This window comes from Leptopilina heterotoma, unplaced genomic scaffold, assembly GCF_015476425.1.
Source record: "Leptopilina heterotoma isolate Lh14 unplaced genomic scaffold, ASM1547642v1 Lhet_281, whole genome shotgun sequence".
Lineage (NCBI taxonomy): Eukaryota > Metazoa > Arthropoda > Insecta > Hymenoptera > Figitidae > Leptopilina > Leptopilina heterotoma.
Genome location: NW_025110988.1, coordinates 311,031 through 331,157, shown reverse-complemented (window position 1 = coordinate 331,157; position 20,127 = coordinate 311,031). Strand labels below are relative to the sequence as shown.

At 25.8% G+C, this 20,127-nt stretch overlaps 1 protein-coding gene across 5 annotated transcripts; it reads right to left on the bottom strand.

Moving 5' to 3' along the window:
* Positions 1 to 448: 448 nt before the first annotated feature.
* Positions 449 to 20,097, bottom strand: LOC122504178 (rho GTPase-activating protein 190). 5 transcript variants are annotated; one of them, XM_043615115.1, is made up of 24 exons: positions 19,941 to 20,097; positions 16,612 to 17,390; positions 14,839 to 15,749; positions 14,426 to 14,635; positions 14,176 to 14,187; positions 13,487 to 13,673; positions 12,999 to 13,114; positions 12,494 to 12,646; positions 12,113 to 12,351; positions 11,382 to 11,754; positions 10,816 to 11,067; positions 10,319 to 10,497; positions 9,837 to 10,020; positions 9,547 to 9,743; positions 6,402 to 6,809; positions 6,022 to 6,255; positions 5,734 to 5,931; positions 5,202 to 5,293; positions 4,351 to 4,735; positions 3,156 to 3,287; positions 3,027 to 3,077; positions 2,764 to 2,860; positions 2,167 to 2,391; positions 449 to 1,881 (listed from the first exon to the last, which is right to left on the bottom strand). In XM_043615115.1, exons 2-23 carry the CDS (start codon positions 16,780 to 16,782, stop codon positions 2,193 to 2,195), a joined length of 4,980 nt encoding a protein of 1,659 aa, XP_043471050.1. In that variant the 5' UTR covers positions 16,783 to 17,390; positions 19,941 to 20,097; the 3' UTR covers positions 449 to 1,881; positions 2,167 to 2,192. The 5 variants fall into 5 exon arrangements, with proteins under 5 accessions (XP_043471050.1, XP_043471048.1, XP_043471052.1 ...); XM_043615113.1 differs by having other exon boundaries at positions 449 to 2,391; XM_043615117.1 differs by having other exon boundaries at positions 449 to 2,391; positions 9,547 to 9,725.
* Between the last annotated feature and the right edge of the window lie 30 nt (positions 20,098 to 20,127).

Here is a 20,127-nt window from a genome sequence, read left to right as displayed (position 1 = left end):
AATTTCCAAAAAACGTTATAAATTATCTGTTTTTTTTTATTTTGCAATTCAATGTTTTGAAATTTTCCAGAAATTCAAATTTTCTTTTGTAATCAATAAATATTAAAACGAATTTACTCATTAAGGATATTTTCCAAAAAAAAAAAAAAACCCCTCGAAATTATTAAAATTCAATTCAATAGAATCGAAAGTGAATATATAAAAAATTAATTTGTATTAATTAAAAAATTCTGGGAAAATTCAAATTATAAAATTGATATTAATTATAATGAATATAATGGATAAAAAAAAGTATTAAAAAGCGCTTTTCAAATATAATTCAACGAAGATACGATCAAGGCAAGATTCGTGGTCATTTGCAAAAAGTTATACTACAAATATGTTCATATGAATGTACAAAAAGTTTTGGTACGATCAAAAGTGAATGAACAATCTGTTTATCAATTTCTAACCGAAGCTTAACAATTACATTCACGCATTATATCACTATATTCAAAACGCTTGGTTTTTTTTCTGTTTCCCTTTATAAATACGACAACACGCACGCTTTTTTTCACGTTAGAAGGCGTTGTATTTGATTTGTTTGATTATTATTATTATTATTATTATTATTATTAATATTATTATTATTTTATTATTATAATTATTATTATAATTATTATTATTTTTATTATTATTATAATTATTATTGCTATTCTTATTAGCATGATATCGTAGTATTCGAAAGATCTCAAAACATCAAATTCATATGCCTTGAAACTGAAAAACACATTTTTTTTTATTTCTTTATAGAAAACATTGAAATTCCAAATTCCTTTGCCATCACACGAGATTTAAATACTGCAGCAATCGCAACATCCGAAAGCATCTCGACTAAAAAGCATTTGAGATTTTAATAATTAAAAAAAAACTAAATAAAAGACCTCACTTGATCTGATTTGAGTTTTTCTTTTGTTATATTTAAACTTGTACTGATATCGAAGTTCATAACGTCTTTACACAGCATTCAATTAGTTTCTCTGTATTTTAATAATATATAATATATATTTATATATATTTTTTATTTATTTATATTTAAAAATGTTATCACATATTGAAAGTAACATTCGTCGCATCGACCAATGATTTTAGATGTTGAATCGCTGAAATGTACCACTATCATCATCATCATCATCATCTTAACATCAAGTTCCATAAATTTATGGCACATCTAAATAGATGACACTTGTTTTCTAGTCTTACTGAAGCACATTTCAAAATTGCAACGCGAACTAAAGAAAAAAATAAAAATATTTACTATTTTTCGTATTAATTTTTCTCTTTGACCTAAAAATGCGAGTAAATGAGATGTTTTCAATAATAAAAATATCTTTCAGGTAATTATTATTGAATGTAAATGAGGGTCAATTGTGAATTTTTTCTTTGTTGATGTTTCATTTGAAAAATAAATTGCCTTAAAAAAATAACTATGGGAATAGGCGAGTTTTAATCTAATCTTTTTTTTCTCTTTTGTTTTTTTTTCTTTTTTTTGTAATTGTATTCCTGAGAAAAGAGTGATCATCAATAACTTGTGCGTTGAGGCCTGTGCAAGAATTGAAAATTGGAAAAATAATAATAAACAAAAAGCATTTAAACGTAAAGAGCAACATCGAGTACGTTTCGTACCATTTAATCGCTATTATCGACAATATCGATATTTAACGACTCTAACACATGCTAATAAATACAATGTCTTCCATACATCCAACATGACTCATGCATACTATTAATAATGACACATTAAACGACTTTTGATAAATCGTCAATTGTCAATTTGAAAATTCGGCTTATCAGGAATCGGATTAATTATATAGTCACAATTAAACTTAAAAAGAAAGGACCCTGAAAGTAAAAAAAAGTTTCTTCATTTCGCGTTTATCATTTTAATTGCTAAACTAATTAAAAAAAATATCCCTATTACAAACTAAGATGAGACCAACTATTATGCGTAATATTGTTCAAGTTATTTTCATTTTTTTTTTTTTTTGTGACATAGATTCGAAGAGATTCAAAGCTGACTTTTGCTCACTTGAATATTGAGCATTGAATATGGGGAAGAAAATTATACAACAATTGTGCCTTACTATACAAAGAGAAAGCATTTTTTTTTGCTCAAATGGTCGGTACCTTTGTCTTGGCGCTTCTTCATTTCACTAGACCATTACAATGGCTTCCTTGCCGCAGAATAGAAAAGGATATTGGTCTATCATTGTCTGCACAACGTCTTCCAAGTACGGCCTCATTGCTTCAAATCTGCCCAAATCGTTGAATTCAATTGGTAAAAGCGTAGGCCACCAGCAGATTGCCAAATTTTTGCTATCCATACTATTTAGCTTGCAATTTTCAGCCACTCTGCGAAAAAGAAATAAAAATCATTATGAGTTCCAAAAATCTCAGAAACAAAAAAAAATCCATTTTTAATAATAACATCAATTTTCAAACTCTTAAAAAATCGAATAATAAAATAAAATAAGATTTCTCTAAAGAAAAAAGTCTTGTTTATTCTAATGGAGTTCTTGAAAAAGTTTTTATTTTAATATTTTTTCTTCTATTCATTTAAATTAATTTAAATATTTGAATAAAAAAAAATTAAACCTGTTTTTTTAATTAATAAAATAAAATTTGCTTTTTTCAAATTAATTATCTCGATTAAGACAAAAAAAATAAAAAGTTTCAAAATACCCACAAAAAATTCACTAAAATTAAATTTCTAAAGACACTCACTTTACAAAATGTTGAAAAATAAATTTGAGAACATCAAAGTTGACTGGATTTAATTTACTCAGCATCTGTCGCAGAGCTAACAGTCTACAACTTCTATCTGTAATGGCATAAATTAAAATTAATATTCAAGTTTCCATAATATTAGTCAAAAAAAAATGTTTTTCTTTAATTTCAAGTAATTAAATTTCTTTAATTTTCTTTATAATTTAGATAAATAGGTAAATAAATAAATTTAATAAATATTAAAGTTTCTTTCAAATTACCTTCCATATTCATGCAAGTTGATGAAGTTGAAGTGCTAATTCCACGCGCGCCTGCAAGAAAACAACAAATCAAAATTAAAATCTCCAGAAAAAAATATTTTCTTTTCAATTAGATGTCTCGCACTTTACCTGAAATATCCTCCAATTGGGCCATGCGTTCTTTATCGATAAGAGGCGGTAATCTCTTTGAGAAGAAATCTTTTAGAGCCGTCGCAACGGCATTTACAGGAATGTCCAGAGAATGTATGTCGACGTTAACGTCTTTAATAAAATTAATAATTAAATTTCACTTTTTGACAAATTATATTATAAACGAAAAATTAAAACTTTCTACAATACCTAATTTTCTATTTTTTTTACTGAAAGTAAAAACGTATTTTTTATCTAATTTTACAATATAAAATATTTTTTTGTACATAATTTCAATAATAAAAAATACTTTGAAACAAAAAATACTTGAAGACAATTAAAAATACTTTAAAACAAAAAATACTTGAAGGCAATAAAAACTACTTTAGAATAAAAAATAGTTTAAAGTAAAAAATACTTCAAAGTAAAAAATACTTCAAGATAAAAAATACGTGAAAACAATAGAAACTTCTTTAGAATAAAAAATACTTCAAAATAATTTAAAGTAAAAAATACTTTAGAATATAAAATAATTCAAAGTAAAAAGTACTTCAGAATATAAAATAATTCAAAGTAAAAAGTACTTCAAAGTAAAGAATACTTCAAATTAAAAAATACTACAAAACAAAAAATTCTTGAAAACAATAAAAACTTCTTTAGAATAAAAAATAATTTAAAGTAAAAAATACTTTAAAATAAAAAGTACTTTAAAGCAAAAAATACTTGAAGATAATAAAAACTTCTTTAGAATAAAAAATACTTCAAAATAAAAAATAATTTTAAAGTAAAAAATACTTCAAAGTAAAGAATACTTCAAATTAAAAAATACTTTAAAACAATAAAAACTTCTTGAGAATAAAAAATACTTTAAAGTAAAAAATACTTCAAAATAAAAAAAACTTTAAAACAAAAAATATTTGAAGACAATGAAAACTTCTTTAGAATAAAAAATACTTTAAAGTAAGAAATACTTTAAAACAAAAAATACTTGAAGACAATAAAAACTTCTTTAGAATAAAAAATACTTCAAAATAAAATATAAATCAAAGTAAAAATTAATTCAAAGTTAAAAATACTTTAAAGTAAAAATACTACAAAATAAAAAATACTTCGAAATAAAAATGTTTTAAAATAAAAATTACTTTAGAAATATTATTTTTTTTAATTAAAAATCCTTGTCACGTGTGCCACTTACCTTCCTCAAACTTTTGAAAGAGAAGATCAACGTGTGCTCGATTTCCAGGTACTCTATAAATTCCCTCGGAATCGAGTCCCTCGTCCTCAATAAAGCGTACACATTTTTCAAGAAAAAGAGGTATTCGATTGGTTTCACTTTGAGCAAAGTCTTCAATTAATGGCTGCTGTTGCATTTGGCTTGACATTGTTATCGCAGTATTGCTTTTTGTCTGCTTCATTTTTTCCTGCTTCTTCTTCTCTCGTTCTCTTTCTTTCTCCGCGTGTTTCTTTAATTTCTCCTCCTTCAATCGACGTTTCTCCATTTTTTCATCCTCCTTCGCCTTCTGCTTATCTCTTTTTCTTGTTAATTTATCACCGTCCTTGCCCTTAGTAAGAATACCAAACTATAAATTACAGAGAAAAGAAAATTAATTAAATAATTCATCTATACCAATAATAAAAAAAGTCTCAATATTCTAAAATAAAAAGACCAAGTAAAAAAATTATCCAAGTTTATTTTAACTATTATTTAAATTCTTTTAGTCAACAAAATCATTAAAAATGAATTTATAAATTAAATAAAATAAAATTATAAATTAAATAATTATTAATTAAATTAAATAAAATAAAAATTTCAAATTTGTAAAAATTAATTTTTATTACGAAAAAAGTAAGCTAATTAAGAAGAAAAAAATTTAAATTAAGAAAAGGAAGGAAATAATAATTAAAAATAGAGCATTATAAAAAGTATGTAAATATAAAAGAAGCGAAAACGGAAATCTAAATAATAAAATTATTGAAGAACGGAAAAGTTATTTTCCGTAACAAAGACAAAAAATAAATTTATAAAATATTGAAAAGTTCACTCACACTAGGAGAGTTAATTTCCCTTGGTGAGGAAACATCAATACTGGACTCATCATCAGGCATGTTTCCGAAACTATTATCACCTCTATGCTTGGCTGAAAGAAAAAAGATTATCTTACGATCATTCGATTTTAAAAGATAAATAATTAAGCAATTATTTTTTAATTTTTAATTCGATTAAATTAATTTAATTAATCTAATTTATATAGTGATTATTTATTAATTATTAATCATTAGTTATTACTTATTAATTAATATCAGTTAATAATTATTCGCTATTAACAATTACTAATTAATAATAATTATTTATTATAATAATAACTATATTTTATATAATAATTAATTATTAGTTTGTAATTTTTAAACAACTTTTCAATTAATATCAAAACAAATTTCAAATCCTAAGTGAATAGAGAACATTTAAATATTAATAAATATAAAAATTTATAAACTAAAATTAAATTTATAAATTAATATTAACTATAAATTTATTTTCAAAGATTACCGAAATTGATAAACAACAAAATAAACTTACAATGTGTAGAAAACATATCGTGCGTCATATGCTTCAAATTAAATGGATGCTGCAAAGTAGCTGCTAAATGTTGATGTGGAATGGAATTACCGAATCTCTTTTGTAAATGTGCCGCAGCTTGTAAGTACTGCTTTGATCTTGATCGAGAATTATGTTCTGGATCACTCGATTCTGAAGAGTCTGGAGATTCACTGGAAACTGTTTATAAAACAAAATGTAAAATAGGATCAATATTTTCTCTAGAAACAAGGGAAAACGTATATTCAATTTTCAAAAAACAAAAATTACCTCTTTCATTTGGATCAACTCTCCAATTCTTATCGTCCTTCATTGTATAATTTAGACCAACAATACCTTCTCCACTTTTCATGCTAGTTAAAGATGGAACTTTTGGTGTTGCAACTGGAATTGCAGTTCGCTTTTTGCGTATTCTTTTATGAGCCGATGCTTTTTTATTCGCTGAACCAACATAATCAGCCAATGTCTCCAATGAACTCCATTCTGAATCTGAATCACTGTAAGCTGCAAAAAAGAGAGACGAAAATGATTATAAAAATTCAGAAAAAATACAAGCCTTCCTCTATGAGGAAGTAAAAAGAAAATCAAGAAAAGAATAATTTCTTTTTCAATTTTTTACTTCAGAAAAAGAAAAAAAAATGCCAACTTACATGGTAGGCCCTTTTTTCGCCTATATCTCATTTTGGATTTATTATTTCCAATAGAATCGTGTACAAGTGTATACATGTAATCTCCATCGTATGAGTATAAATTTGGAACAACGTCCTTGACCTGAGCGTATTCTGAACCGAGATCAACCAACTCGGGAGTTGCAAGTGGCGCGTGACCCAACATTTTCGAACCGTGCTCATCTTTCTCGCCAATGGTCATACGGGCAATCGCGTCTGTCACATTTGAAAAATCCTTTAAATTTATCTTTCCCGGTTGCTTAAGCGTTTGGCTATTCCCTTTTGGACGCGGCTTCGTTTGCGATATATGACGACGTCCTGTTGTAAATGCCCTGTGAGAATAGCTATTCGAGACGCTGTCCTGATTCATGAAAGTCTCCTTCACCCAACCTAAAAAAAAATTGTAACATTTTGTATAATCATATGTTTTTTTGTCCTCTTATTAATCACCTTCAATTAAAATTTATGTCCCTGGAGTTCATTTTTTGTGATTTTATTCTACTTCTTTTATTTATATTCGAGTTAAATAGAGAAACAAAAGTCTTTTTTTAGAGACTTTTTTTTAATCCAAATCCTTTAAAAATTGATTTTTTCCTGTTTCGCGAAAAAATATCGATCTTTTTATTGTATCAGGGAAAATATAAAACATAAAGAAATCGATCACTCCAAGTCTTCGACTCCATTTCTTTATGTTTTATAATAATTAAAGATGACCGAGTGACAAAATCATTATTTTATTATTATAAGAATATTGTTACTGTAATTTCTTCAAAATTATTTTCATAATTTCAATTCAATTACCATTTTCTACAATTTTCAAATAAAATTCTTCTTTAAATCAATTACTTCATTATTTATTTAAACTTTTTCAAAAAAAATAATTCTACAGAATTGTTAGTTAAAACTAGGAAAAATTCAAATTTTCAATGATTTGGATTTAAAACCTTTTCAAAATTCAATTATTTCTAAAACTACATGATGTAATGCTTTTAATATTATTTATTTAGATATATAAACAGGTGATAAATATTCAATTATCTAAAATTTTAACAAAAATTCATTTTTAAATCAATTTTTAGTAAAAAATTCTACGAGAATTCAATTATTTAAATAAAAAAATAAAGAATTTATTCAATAATCGAATGTTTCTTAAAATTTAATTTTTGCGAAGAATTATATTAACAACTTTTAAAAATATTTACCTAATTTCTTTTAAGGAATTTAATTAAAATTTCAATGAAATTTATTATATTAAAGAATTTTATAACAATTTTTGAAAATAATTGAAAACTTTTTAAAAATTTTATTAAAATTTTTGACAATAATTTAATTCTCTTGAAAAATTTTATAACGAATTAAAAAAAATTGAATTCTTTCGTGAAATTTTTTTGAAAATAATCGAATTTTTGTAAAGAATTTTACTATTTATAATAATATAATTGAAATTGTTTCGAAGGATTTATTAAAACTTTAGAAAATAATTGAATTTTTTCGAAATATATTACTAAAAATTGAATTTTTTCATGAAATGTTATTAAAATTGTATTAAAAACAATTGAATTTTTGCAAAAAATTTATTAAAATTTTAGAAAATATTTGAATTTTATTGAAATTTTTTATGACAAATGAAGATAAAAATTGAATTCTTTCGTGAAATTGTTTTGAATATAATTGCATTTTTGCAAGGAATATTATTATTTATAAATATAATTGAATTGTTTCGAAGGATTTAATGAAATTTTAGAAAATAATTGAATTTTTTGAAAAATATTATTCAAAATTTTTTAAAAATTGAATTCTTTCATGAAATTTTTTTGAAAATAATTGAAAACTTTTTGAAAAATTTTATTAAATTTTTAAAAATAATTAAATTTATGAAAAGAATTTAAATAATAATTATTGAAAACAATTGAATTCATGCGAAGAATTTTATTAATGTTTGTTTAAATAATTGGAATTTTGCCAAGAATTTTATTAAAATTTTTGACAATAATTTAATTCTTAAGAAGAATTTCGCTATCTATTTATAAAAATAATTTAATTCTTGACAAAAATTTTTAAAAAATTTTTAAAATAATTTAATTTTTGCAAAGTAATTTATCACATACTTTTCAAAATAATTGAATTCTTGTGATGAATTTTGATATTTATCAAAATAATTGAATTTTGGAAAAGAATGTTATTAAAATTCTTTAGAATTATTGATTTTATGGGAAGAATTTTGTTTTTTATCAAGCTAATTGAATTCTTTTGCAGAATTACTTAAAACATTTTGAAAATAATTGATTTTCTGCGACGAATTAAATGTTATTTATGAAAGTACTTGAATTATTGCAACGAATTTTATTGTTTTATTGAATAATTGAATGTTTCTTAAAATTGAATTCTTTTCTCAAGTTTTAATAAAATTTTTAATAAATATTGTATTTTTTAAGGAACTTATTTAAAATTGTATTAAAAATATTTGAAATTCTGCGATGAAAATAATTGAATTGCTAAATGAAATTTTATTATTTATGAAAATAATTGAATGTTTTTGTAGAATTGTATCAACAATTTTTTTCAATAATTAAATCTTTTGATAAATTTTATGAGAATAGTAAATATTGAAAATGATTGAATTGCAAACTAACAACTTTTGAAAATAGTTGAAATTTTGCAAAGATTTTTATTTAAATTTTTGAAAATAATTGAATTCTTGACGAGATATTCGTGAAAATTTTTAAAAATAATTGAATTTCTTCGAAGAATTTTATTACTTTTGAAAATAATTGAATTCTTGGGATGAATTTTGTTATTTATGAAAATAATTGAATTTTATAAAGAATTTTATTAAAATTCCTAAAAATTATTGATTTTCTGTGAAGAATTTTGTTATTTATTAAGATAATTGCGTTAAAACTTTTGTAATGATTAAATAATATTAAAAAATTCATTCTTGTCAGAAATAGAAACAAAAAAAAACACCAAAAATTCAGAATTTTCTTATGAATTCTAAAAATTCAATTTTTTCCAGTACTTTTAATAAAGATCCCTGACTTTTCCCTAAATTCCCTAATTTTCCTGACCTGGGGCAACCCTGCTTATGAAAATTAAAACTAATATTTAAATTTCTAAATTTGATTACCTGGTAATTTATTAGCCTTGTGCATTTCTCGTTCCCTTTCCTCGCGATGAAAATCTACCTGACTGTAGATATCGCTATCATCACTGGGCGTCGCACGATTGTGACAAAAATGCTCATTCAAACCAGTGTCGCCGAGTTCGCCATCAGGTGTTAATTGCTCGTAAGACTCGGAACCACTTCTAAAAGTGACAGACATACTATTTCGAGTTAGATTTTTAATTCAATTAATTATATTGTTTTATAAACAACAATTTTTGATGGAAAAACAAAATTTTTCCTAGAAAACTTACCCATCGTCAGGTGTTTGAAGATGATAACTCTCATGACGAGGTGGTGGCATTGGATGAAGTGCTGAATATTCCAGTGTTCCTTCTCCACTGTCATTCAAATTACCCGGCTCCTCCATATTAAATGCTTGCTCGATTTCCGGCTTCTTCTCCCAAACTTCCTTGAAGAATGGCGTGTAGAAAGCAGCTGCAAAAATAATTAACTCAGTAGAGAGAAGAAATTAAAATTCTTCTGATTGTAAGAAGAAAGTAAAATAAATTATTAAAAAATTCATAATTAATCGATTAACATAATGATGCCAGAATTTAATTTTTTAATTAATAACGAACTATCGATTCACTTTTTCTACGTACTTTTTTTTATTTTTATAATATTACTTTTTTTTGTAATTTTAATTACAATTTAATTAATTTTAATTAATCAAAATAAAAGCAGTATTTTATTTTTATATTTAATTTACTATCGATTGACATTTTCTACGTACTTTTTTGTTGACAACTGGATGAAGATGTCATGAAATGAGCCTGAAGCCTATCCGCAGTCGCATTGCCCTCCGTGATGAGTAAATGACTCAAATCATTGCTGAAGAACGCATTGGCTCCTCCACTTTCCGTTACAGCCATTATTTGTATTGGCAAATTTGGAATATTCATAGAAAACGCACTGTAATCAAACAAATTTGATTCAAGTAAAAAAAAGGTTTCGTGAACTAAATTTTACAATTATAATTGAATTTTTATTAATATTTACCTTAAAATTTTAAATTATTAATTTAATAATTTCAATTTAATTATTCATGTAATAATCTAAATTTAATTATCAATTTAGCAATTTAAATTTAATGATTAATTTAACAATTTAAAATTATGTAATTGTTTATTTAATAATTTAATTTAAACATTTCAAGAACTTAAAAAAATGTGTTCTTATACTGCAAAGCAAATGTTGATTGATAATTTAATTTGTCAATAATTTACTCACTTTAAAGTTGCGAGAGAGGCTTTTCTTTTAGTAGAGTAGACTAATATAAAACCATGAACAAGTTCATCTCGAAAAGCGTTTGCGCCATGAAAACTTGATATAATCACTTCGACTCGTCGTTTTGATTCACCTAAGAAGGTTTCCAGTACAATCGATCTCTCACCACTTAAAAAACAACACTGATGACTTAGCAAAGGGCCAAGAACATTCTCGACGGAATAGGGATCACCGCAAAACATACACATTATAATTCTGAAACAACAAATATAAAAATATATAAATAACAAATATCTCACATCGAATATCAAAAAACATTTCCAATTATCAAAACAACAACTAAAAATATTGTATAATTATATTTTTAAAATAAATTTACAAAAATAAATATTTGAAAACTACTTTTAAATTTAAATAAATTTTTTACTCAATCTTTTAAGAAAGAAAAGTTGTCAATTGAAAAATTGTTCTACTTAAGTCATTTTTTCAACAATTGTCTGAACAAATGAAAAGTAAGTTTAGAGAAATATTTTTCAATAGAAAAACAGTATGAAATAATTAAAACTTGCCTAATATCAGGTTCCAGACATTCAATCACACTCTGATAAATGTTTATAAAACCGGCGCGATGATTTATTGACTGCACAAGTTGCTGTAGAGCTTCCTTTACCAACGAACTTGGAAATCGTTTGTTTTGCTCCAAATCGTCAATGCAAACATCAATAAACGGACATTGTAAACTGTCAGCTAAATTTTGACCTTCAACTCGTAACCGTGATGCTTCCATTTCATCAATACATTGATCAGGCACGAACATAATTACAATCGGCAATCCTTGAAATGGTAGCCGATCTTCCTGTTCCAAATTCGATAGAAGAGTTTTTTCCAAAGACGAACGAATATACTCGAATGAATCCTCGTTCGAGTAAATGCAAAATGATCCTGCAAGAAGAAAGTAGCAAAAAAATTTATTTTTAACAGTCATTTTTCATTTATTTCATTTTATTTTTATTTTACTTCTATTTTTATTTTACGTTTATTTCTATTCTACTTTTATTTTTATTCTACATTTATTTTTATTCTACTTTTATTTTTATTCTAATAATAATTTGAAACGAAAAGAAAAAAGTTTGTTATTTTAATAACAAGAACAAAGGAGACAAGAAAAAATTTGATGAATATTATCATCTTCGTTCTTAGTCACAAAACATATTCAAGAAAATAAAAAATATTAACGAGCGCATTAAATATTATTTTTCATTCTCCAAAGTTAATAAGAAAATTATTAAACAATTCCTACCATGTGGCATAAAATCCGATGTTGTAAATGAATTATGCGGTAATCCAACATCTCCATCGATAACTCTATAGCCGAGAGTATACATCTGACAATCAATTTCCACCTCATCGTCTTCTGTCTGCGCTCTAATTTCACAAGCAAATTCCTCGCTAAGCCCATTACTACCAAGAATTACTAAATTTAGCTGATTATTATCGGACGTTAATTGCCACTGACTACTATGGTTCCAGGAAGACGGTCTACAATAGTAATTCACAAAAAAAACACAAATTAATTGATTCACAAATTAATTAATTTTAACAATTAACAAATAGTTTAATTTAACAATTAATTAATTTTCGAGAAAATTAATTCTCAATAAGCAAACAATTATTTCTTTACCTGTGCGCCTTTGTTCCAAGTATTCGCTCAATAAGAGCGTCCATACAATTTGGAAACGCGGGACAATGTTCCCTGATAGGACAATGTACAAATCCTAAATGCTGAAAAAGCATCAGCTTTCTATCTTGATCCAATCTATCTAAAGCCTTATATCTGGAAATAATTTATTTTACTCTTAATTCAATTTCATTTAATTCATTTCATTCATTTAATAAAAGTAATCAAACAAAAAATTCAGAAAATTACTCTTTCTATAAATATAAAAAATTATTTCATTTTTTAATTTGATAATTTTTATTTTTTAATTCTTTAAAAATCTAACTACCCAATCTTCTTGTTTATGATTTTTTTTTTGATCAATTTGAAAAGATTTTAGCACCTTAAATGTTTTTTAAATCTATACTTTAGAAAATAGACGATTTTTTCAAATAATGATAAAAATAGCTTCTTTGCAATTATAAAACAATTTAAGAATTTAAAAGAATTGAAAAAATTAAGAACTTACCTAAAGTCATCTAACAATGCGTCAGTTATGTCTTTTATATCATCTTGAGTAATAGTACCGGATGGTGCTAAGCTTTTAAAATGATAAAAGAGATCGGCGTGTTCTAATAATAATTCCTGAAAAGAAGGATTCGTTACAATTGAAAACAAAAAATTCTCTCCAAAATTAGACGAAAAGTTTCCTGTGCATCGAAATTATTATTTTATTTCATATTTTATTAATTTTGTTAATATTTTATTTATTTATTATAAATTAAATTATCTTTTTCTTCTAAGAAAATAGATAAAAATAAATGGAAAAATTATTTCAACAAATTTCTTGTAAAAACAAGAAAATTGAATTTTCTGATCAGTTTGGTATGATTAACGAAACGAAACGAAAAAAAGAATATATTAATAGATAATTTTTCAATACAGCGGAAAACAAAGAAAAACTCTCGAAAATAGAAGAAAAAGATAATGAAGCGTAGAAATATAATTAAAACTTACTTGAAAATTATGTTTCGCTTTCTCGATAATCTCTTTCTGATGCTGATCATAAACTTCCTGACAGTCGTGATGTGATAGAGCTTCAAAGCATTCTCGACCCATGAAAAGTACTCTAACTTCAGAAAGATGTTTTCCTGGTGTAACGTAGCCAGTTTCCTCCAGTAACAACTTAAATTGCTTTTTGTATCTAATCAGAAAAGAAATATATTTTTACCAAATCAAAAAAATTTCCCACTTCACTAATAAACTGGCAATTTTTTTTTTTCAAATTCATTATCAATTTTAATTTAACCCAAATATACAAATTTTATTTTGGAAAAATTACACATTTGTTATCTATCTTTAAGATATTTTATTTCATATTTTATTTCAACCTTTTGTTATTTTACTTTTCTTTTTATTATTTCATTTTTTCTCGATTATTTTATTTTATTTTATTTAAGTTAAAATGAAAAATTTAATTCTAATCTAATTTATACTTGAAAAGTTCAAAAATATCTATAATTCTATAAAAACAATTTTTCTAAAAATGAAAAATTTCGCCAACATCTTTATAAGCTACTAGCGAATGGCGCGAGATAAATAGGTTGCTATTAACTATGCTACTTTCTGCTGCCAGAAAAATTAATGCCCAGCGTGTGAAAACTATGATAAGTAAAATTTAGCAGTAATATAGCGTGTAGAATTACCTTTTTGGAAGTCTGCAAAAAGAAACGCCACCCAGAATAAAGCAAAGCATTAGTACACTACGATATAAATATCACAGGCTATAATCTTAAATTAAAAAAAAATTAGTTAATTCATTTTTTTTTCTTTATTTTTTGGTGCAAGATACAATTAGGTATCGAGCCGGAAACTATTCTAAAATCTAAAACCTATTTCTAGAATAAGATATTAAGAATTTAGAAAAAAAAAATTCATTAAAATTTCTAATCTTACTCAAGTCTCCGTTGCTCCTGTTGTAAAGCATTTATATGATTCTTAAAAACAGTTTCAGCCTCTGACGTTTCCAATACGTCGTATGGAATTTTCGATGTATTATTTTCACCAAAGTCATAATCAATCCAGGATATATCTTCAGGGCATTCATAAAAGTATTGATGAAAGTCTGGATGTTCTTTTATATATTGCTGAATGATTGACCACTCTCTGTTGAAAAATAAACAATACAATAAAAATTAAAATAATAAGTAATATGTAATAATAATAATAATAATTATTATTATTATTATTATAAACATAAAAATATATAAAAAAAGGTAAAATGATAAAAATAATATTAAATTTCAGTCTTTAGAGGAAATTAATTTATTTTATCGATAATTTTTAATTTATCGAATTTTGATACGTACTCATTGATCAAATTAGAAATATCGGGACAAATTTCATGGAGAATATCAGGAAGCATATCGAGATAGCCTTGAACTTTTTTAGCGACCTGTTCGTCCTTCAATTTTTTAATATGCCTTCTGAATAATCTTTGTGTCGCGTCAATGCCAAAATGCTCAACAAATGTCATATATTCTTTGTGCTGTGCCAATTTTTTCGAAGCCTGCGACCAAAGAGCACGATAATCAGAGACATGAAGTCGAATAAGCCTCTGCAATGATTCAGTTGATGCATCTAATAATTCCTTTCGTCCTCTTGCCGCCTCACTAAATGGTATTATTTTACTACGAATTTTAGTTCTATCGATTAATTGCGCCAAAATCATAAATGCTAAATCAATATTAATATTTTCATGCGCCGATGTTTCAACGAAGGCTATTGAATTTTTGTACTCTTTACGTAAAATAAGCTTCTCCGCCTCCTTCACATATTGTTCATTTGCATCATCATTTTTTGTTGTCACCAAAACAACGGGCTTTTTTGTTTTCACTAAATTATTTAGAACATTGGCAACAATCTCAATTTGCTTTTCTATCGGACGATTAGGCACAACGCTCACATCAAAGACGCATAAAAAACCATCGATATTTAATTTGCCATCGGGCAAAACTTTTTGCTCATATTCTTTTTCAATACCAAGCTGATTCTTACAAATGTACATCAGCTTTTCAGCGCTTGTTATTTTTGTTCCTGAACAACGTTTTGCGTATGGCTCCATTTTACCGCCTTTGAAAGGTTGAAATGATGCATCGTCTATAAATTCTGTGTGTTCTATAACTTGAAATTGATATTCCAAACCATCCTCGGCTGTTTTGTAAACTTCACCCCAATAGAGAAAATGATCATTGTTCACCACTCGACCGCTAAAATCCGACTAAAATAAAAATAAAATCATTTTCAATGAAGAAAATAACTTTTCTAAATTTAAATTCAAATCGAATATATAAATTAAATTAAATTCACAAAATTGATCATTTTTCCAACTTCTGAAGAGAATAAAAAAAAATATGACCACTTAAAACGAGGTGAAATTTTAAACGCGACAAGTTAAGAAAAAAGAAAGCAAAAGAGTAGAAAAGAATACACAATTTTAGGCAATTAAAAACTTGAAACGTATTTTATTTTTGCAAAAAAAAAAAAAAGAATGTTGAGGAAACAAAAGCTAATTTTATTTCAACTAAAATTATCCAGACAACAAAAAGCCTTTTGTGTAAAATTACCAACAAAGTGCTTTATTTTCAATGTTAAATATTCTTCTCACTGCATTAATAAGCAGAATAAATTATTGAATTTATTTAATTATTGCATTTACATACCTTTATTTGAATACGCTATGTCAATTTAATCATGGTTTCGGAAATTATTTTCAATATTGCAAAATATTCACAAATTGTAATTTTATTATAATATTAATTTAAAGCAAAAAAGAAGTGAATTCAAACAGAATATGATTTAATTTTTAAAAGTGGTACAAATTCAATTCAATACAATAGAAAAATGATACAATTCTCAATTAATAAACTCAAAATGTAATGTCTTTTAAAAAAAATATTTTTTTTAAATAAATAAGATAAAATCCCTTTCAGATTAAAAATCTTCTAATTAATCGTGCTTTTACTGCGCAATTAATAATTTGTGATCGTTAAAATAAAAATTTATAAAAGAGAATAACTAAGTGAAGTTTTTCACCGAGACTTTTCCGACTAATTTAAAATAAACAAGAATTCAATATTTACCTGAGAGAGAACGGAAATATGATCCACACTGTAATCATCGCTAAGAGATCGCATAAAACGATTACAGAGGCATGATTTTCCAACGCCAACATGTCCCTTGTCCTTTTCTGTGCCAGATAAACCAACGACGGCAACATTGATGATCCTCAAGTTATCGCTTTTTCGCGCCATCGTAAAAAAATTACACGCATCCAGGTAATGCACAAAATATGGTCATATGTGAAATTACCTTCGTTGCAAAATTACAATCTTTTCTTTTTCTATTTTGTTCTTCAGGACATTTTTTTCTTTTCGTTCAATTAGAAGAATAGAGACTTTCTTAATTATCGAATAATAACTTTGGTCATCAGAGATTCAAAATTTTATATAAAAATCAGTATTATTTCCCTTTGGTAACATCTTTGCGACATTGCAAACAATTCAAAATTGTAATTTGACTCTCTCGCTTTCTCTCTTTCAATAAGCTTGATAATTAAATGACATCACAGTTTACATTCACTTCCTTTTTTTTATTTCCTCAGGTTAAAAACTATTTTTATGTTAATCGTGTGCGTTTAGAAAAAAACATTCGTCCAGATTTTTAATACTCAACGTTTTCAAAGGACAATTTTTGTTCTTGTCTTTTTTTGGATCTGTAATTTCCAGTGAATTTTCTAGGTATTAATTAGCAGGCGAAGTTTTGGAGTATTTAAATGCTAGTTCTATCGTTAATTGTACGATGTACGAGTTCTTTTTTAACACAACAATGAGCAATGGTTGTCTGGAATGGCACTGTTTTTCTGAAAAAGAAAAAAAAATTATGTAATTTATCACAAATATTGAAATAAATAAATAAACAATTATCAAATCTGAATTAAAAATAAATATGGATTTTAAAAATTGTTTTAAATTTACTTTTTTGTCGATAAAGACAAACATGTTTCGAAAAAACAAAATAAAGATTTGTTTTCTATTAAAAAAAAGTCTTTCAAACGTTATTTACTTTTTTCTTCTATTCACTTTAAAAAAAAAATTGTGCCAGTGTTTAAAAAAAAACAAAAAATCAACAATTTTATAAATCAATACTCACAATATCATAAAAGGTTTTTGAACAATACAAAATATCGAAAAAATTGTTATTTACTTTTTCGAAATGAAAAAATGCATCTAGTTTTTCAAAATTTCAATTATCCAAAAAAAAACAAATAACTAAAAGAAGTTCAAACATTTCCAGAAAAGATCAATTCAAAAAAAGCGCGAAAAATAAACTGTAAACGGAAATTAATAAATATTAGTTAATATTTGCATTAATTGATAAAATTACCGAACTCATTAAGAAAAGATAAAATTAAAATCAGCTTTGAAAAGCAAAAATATCTGCTAATTGGCTCTAGTTCGTGACAATTTTTCAAAACCTAGAATGAAAGATGAAAAAAATTTCAAGAGTGTCAAAGATTAACAAAATATTTCATACACACAAAATTTATCACAAGTTTTCCGTATTTTTCAATTTTTTTTAATCAATCTGGTGATTCAGACACACACATATACGATTTCAAACACTTGAAAATTATGTAAACATTTAAGTTTTTTTTTGGCCATTGAGTAATATAGTTACAAAAATTTTCCGGCATTATGGAAATAAAGTTGTCGTTTGAATACCGGACATCAGTTTCGCCTTCATTAAAATTGCATGAATTTTGTTACAAGTTCATTACCATATTCAAGTTTTGCACATATGTATAAAACAACTAAACCAAATTTGTACGAATGATACTTTATTTCGATCCCGCTCGAAAGTAAAATATTGTAATTCAATCCATCTGGTTCAATGCAAAATAAAAATTCTAAAGATCATGAAAAATTATTAGTCTTTGCTTATATTTATTTAAATATATTCCTCATAACTTCGCACAAATTGAAAACAATGAATAATACATTTCTCTATGATTACTCACACACATTTTCTTGATATCATTTTAATTTTATCTTTAAAATCTCCACACTATTATAAATTTTAGAAAAAAATATTTACCGCACAGGCTCGAAGAATAAAATTCAAATTCACCGAGAGAAAAAAGGAACGAAGAAAAGTTGACATTAAAATGTTTAGAACAAAGAAGTTTTTAACACTGCAATCATTTTCATAACAATTCAATTCTGAGTCACTAGAAACAAAAATCACCTATAATAATAGTCATAAATTTTCTTTGTAAAAATTTTACGTAATAGTTAATAATTTTTCTATAGACGACGAAAATTATCTTTAAAAAAAATTTTTCTACAGACAAAAATTCCAACTGCTAAAATCACTGCTGGGGTCCAAAATATCGATTAAAAACTTGTATCAAAAGAAGGTATACGTTTACCGAAATAGAAGTACATACTAATGACAAACCTAGAACAGGTGTGAAATTACAGACCTCATTAACGCTTCTCATTGACCTTGTAAAGAAACTAGATAGAATATTTGCAACTTAAAAGAAAAGAAGCTGACAGCACTTTTTCTTATTCACTTCACCATCAATATCAAAATATCAAGAAAAATTCATAAAAAACGTAAAAAAAGATATACACTGACATACACTTTTTGTTCAAGTGCGATTTATAATAGATTGCACAAGATTTCCAGCTCACATATATATATATAAGATAAACAAAGAGATAAAAATTGAAAAAGTAGATTGACCGCAATTACTACTTAAGTACATATTTTTCCTGTGTTTTCATCCCAAAATGGATCGCGACTTGACACCGTAAAATAGAAAGCTGCATCTGCAATCCTGTATGAATGGAAACGAGAACTGTTGCACAGGGGGGCACAAAATAAAACCGAACCTTTGCGTCTGTCACAACAATGCACATACTATTTGACAGGTAGTCAATGACGATAGCCTTTAAAAAATGTAATCCTTTTTTTGTCAAATGCACAAAATTATCGAGTCTAATTAAATTGTTTATTTAAAAAACTACTGGAAAATAATACCATTAAATGTAATTTATGTGAGAGAAAAAAACTATCTCACATTTCCAAATGACAGCGGCGAATAGATCAATATGCATTGTACACAATCGCGAGCAGCTTTGGTACTTTGGATTTTTTTGGCAGAAATTTTCCCATTCAGTTGTGTTTAATTGAATTTCTCCGAAATTTGTCAATAATAATTTGAAATGTTTAAATTTATTGTAATTATTCAATGAAACTTTTGATTGATATTGTAAAATACCTGGGGAATGTTGAAGTCCGAGCAGGGGAGTATGTACGAGTCTGGCACGCCAGCCGGCCGATCGCGCGTTTTTTTGGGAAAAAACTATCTTTTCTTACACTAAATTCATTCACAATATCTCACCTCACACTTTCTGCACTCGCGAAAAACTCCTTGTATCCTTCAATCGGATTTGTAAAGGCGTTTAAATTCAAGCTTGTACATAAATTAACGTCAAATGTTGAGTACTGCCCCGTAGAGGAGCCATCTTGGTGTTGGTGGGTGGGCGAGTATGAACAGGGTTGGGTCGTTACGGTCAAGACTCACCTTT

Coding starts and splice junctions, on each gene's coding strand:
- LOC122504178 (XM_043615113.1), bottom strand. CDS start 16,782: ATGGCGCGAAAAAGCGATAACTTGAGGATCATCAATGTTGCCGTCGTT. Junction 12,352..12,493: donor CTTGGAACAAAGGCGCACAG/GTAAAGAAATAA, acceptor TTACTATTGTAG/ACCGTCTTCCTGGAACCATA. Junction 6,256..6,401: donor GCGAAAAAAGGGCCTACCAT/GTAAGTTGGCAT, acceptor TCTTTTTTGCAG/CTTACAGTGATTCAGATTCA.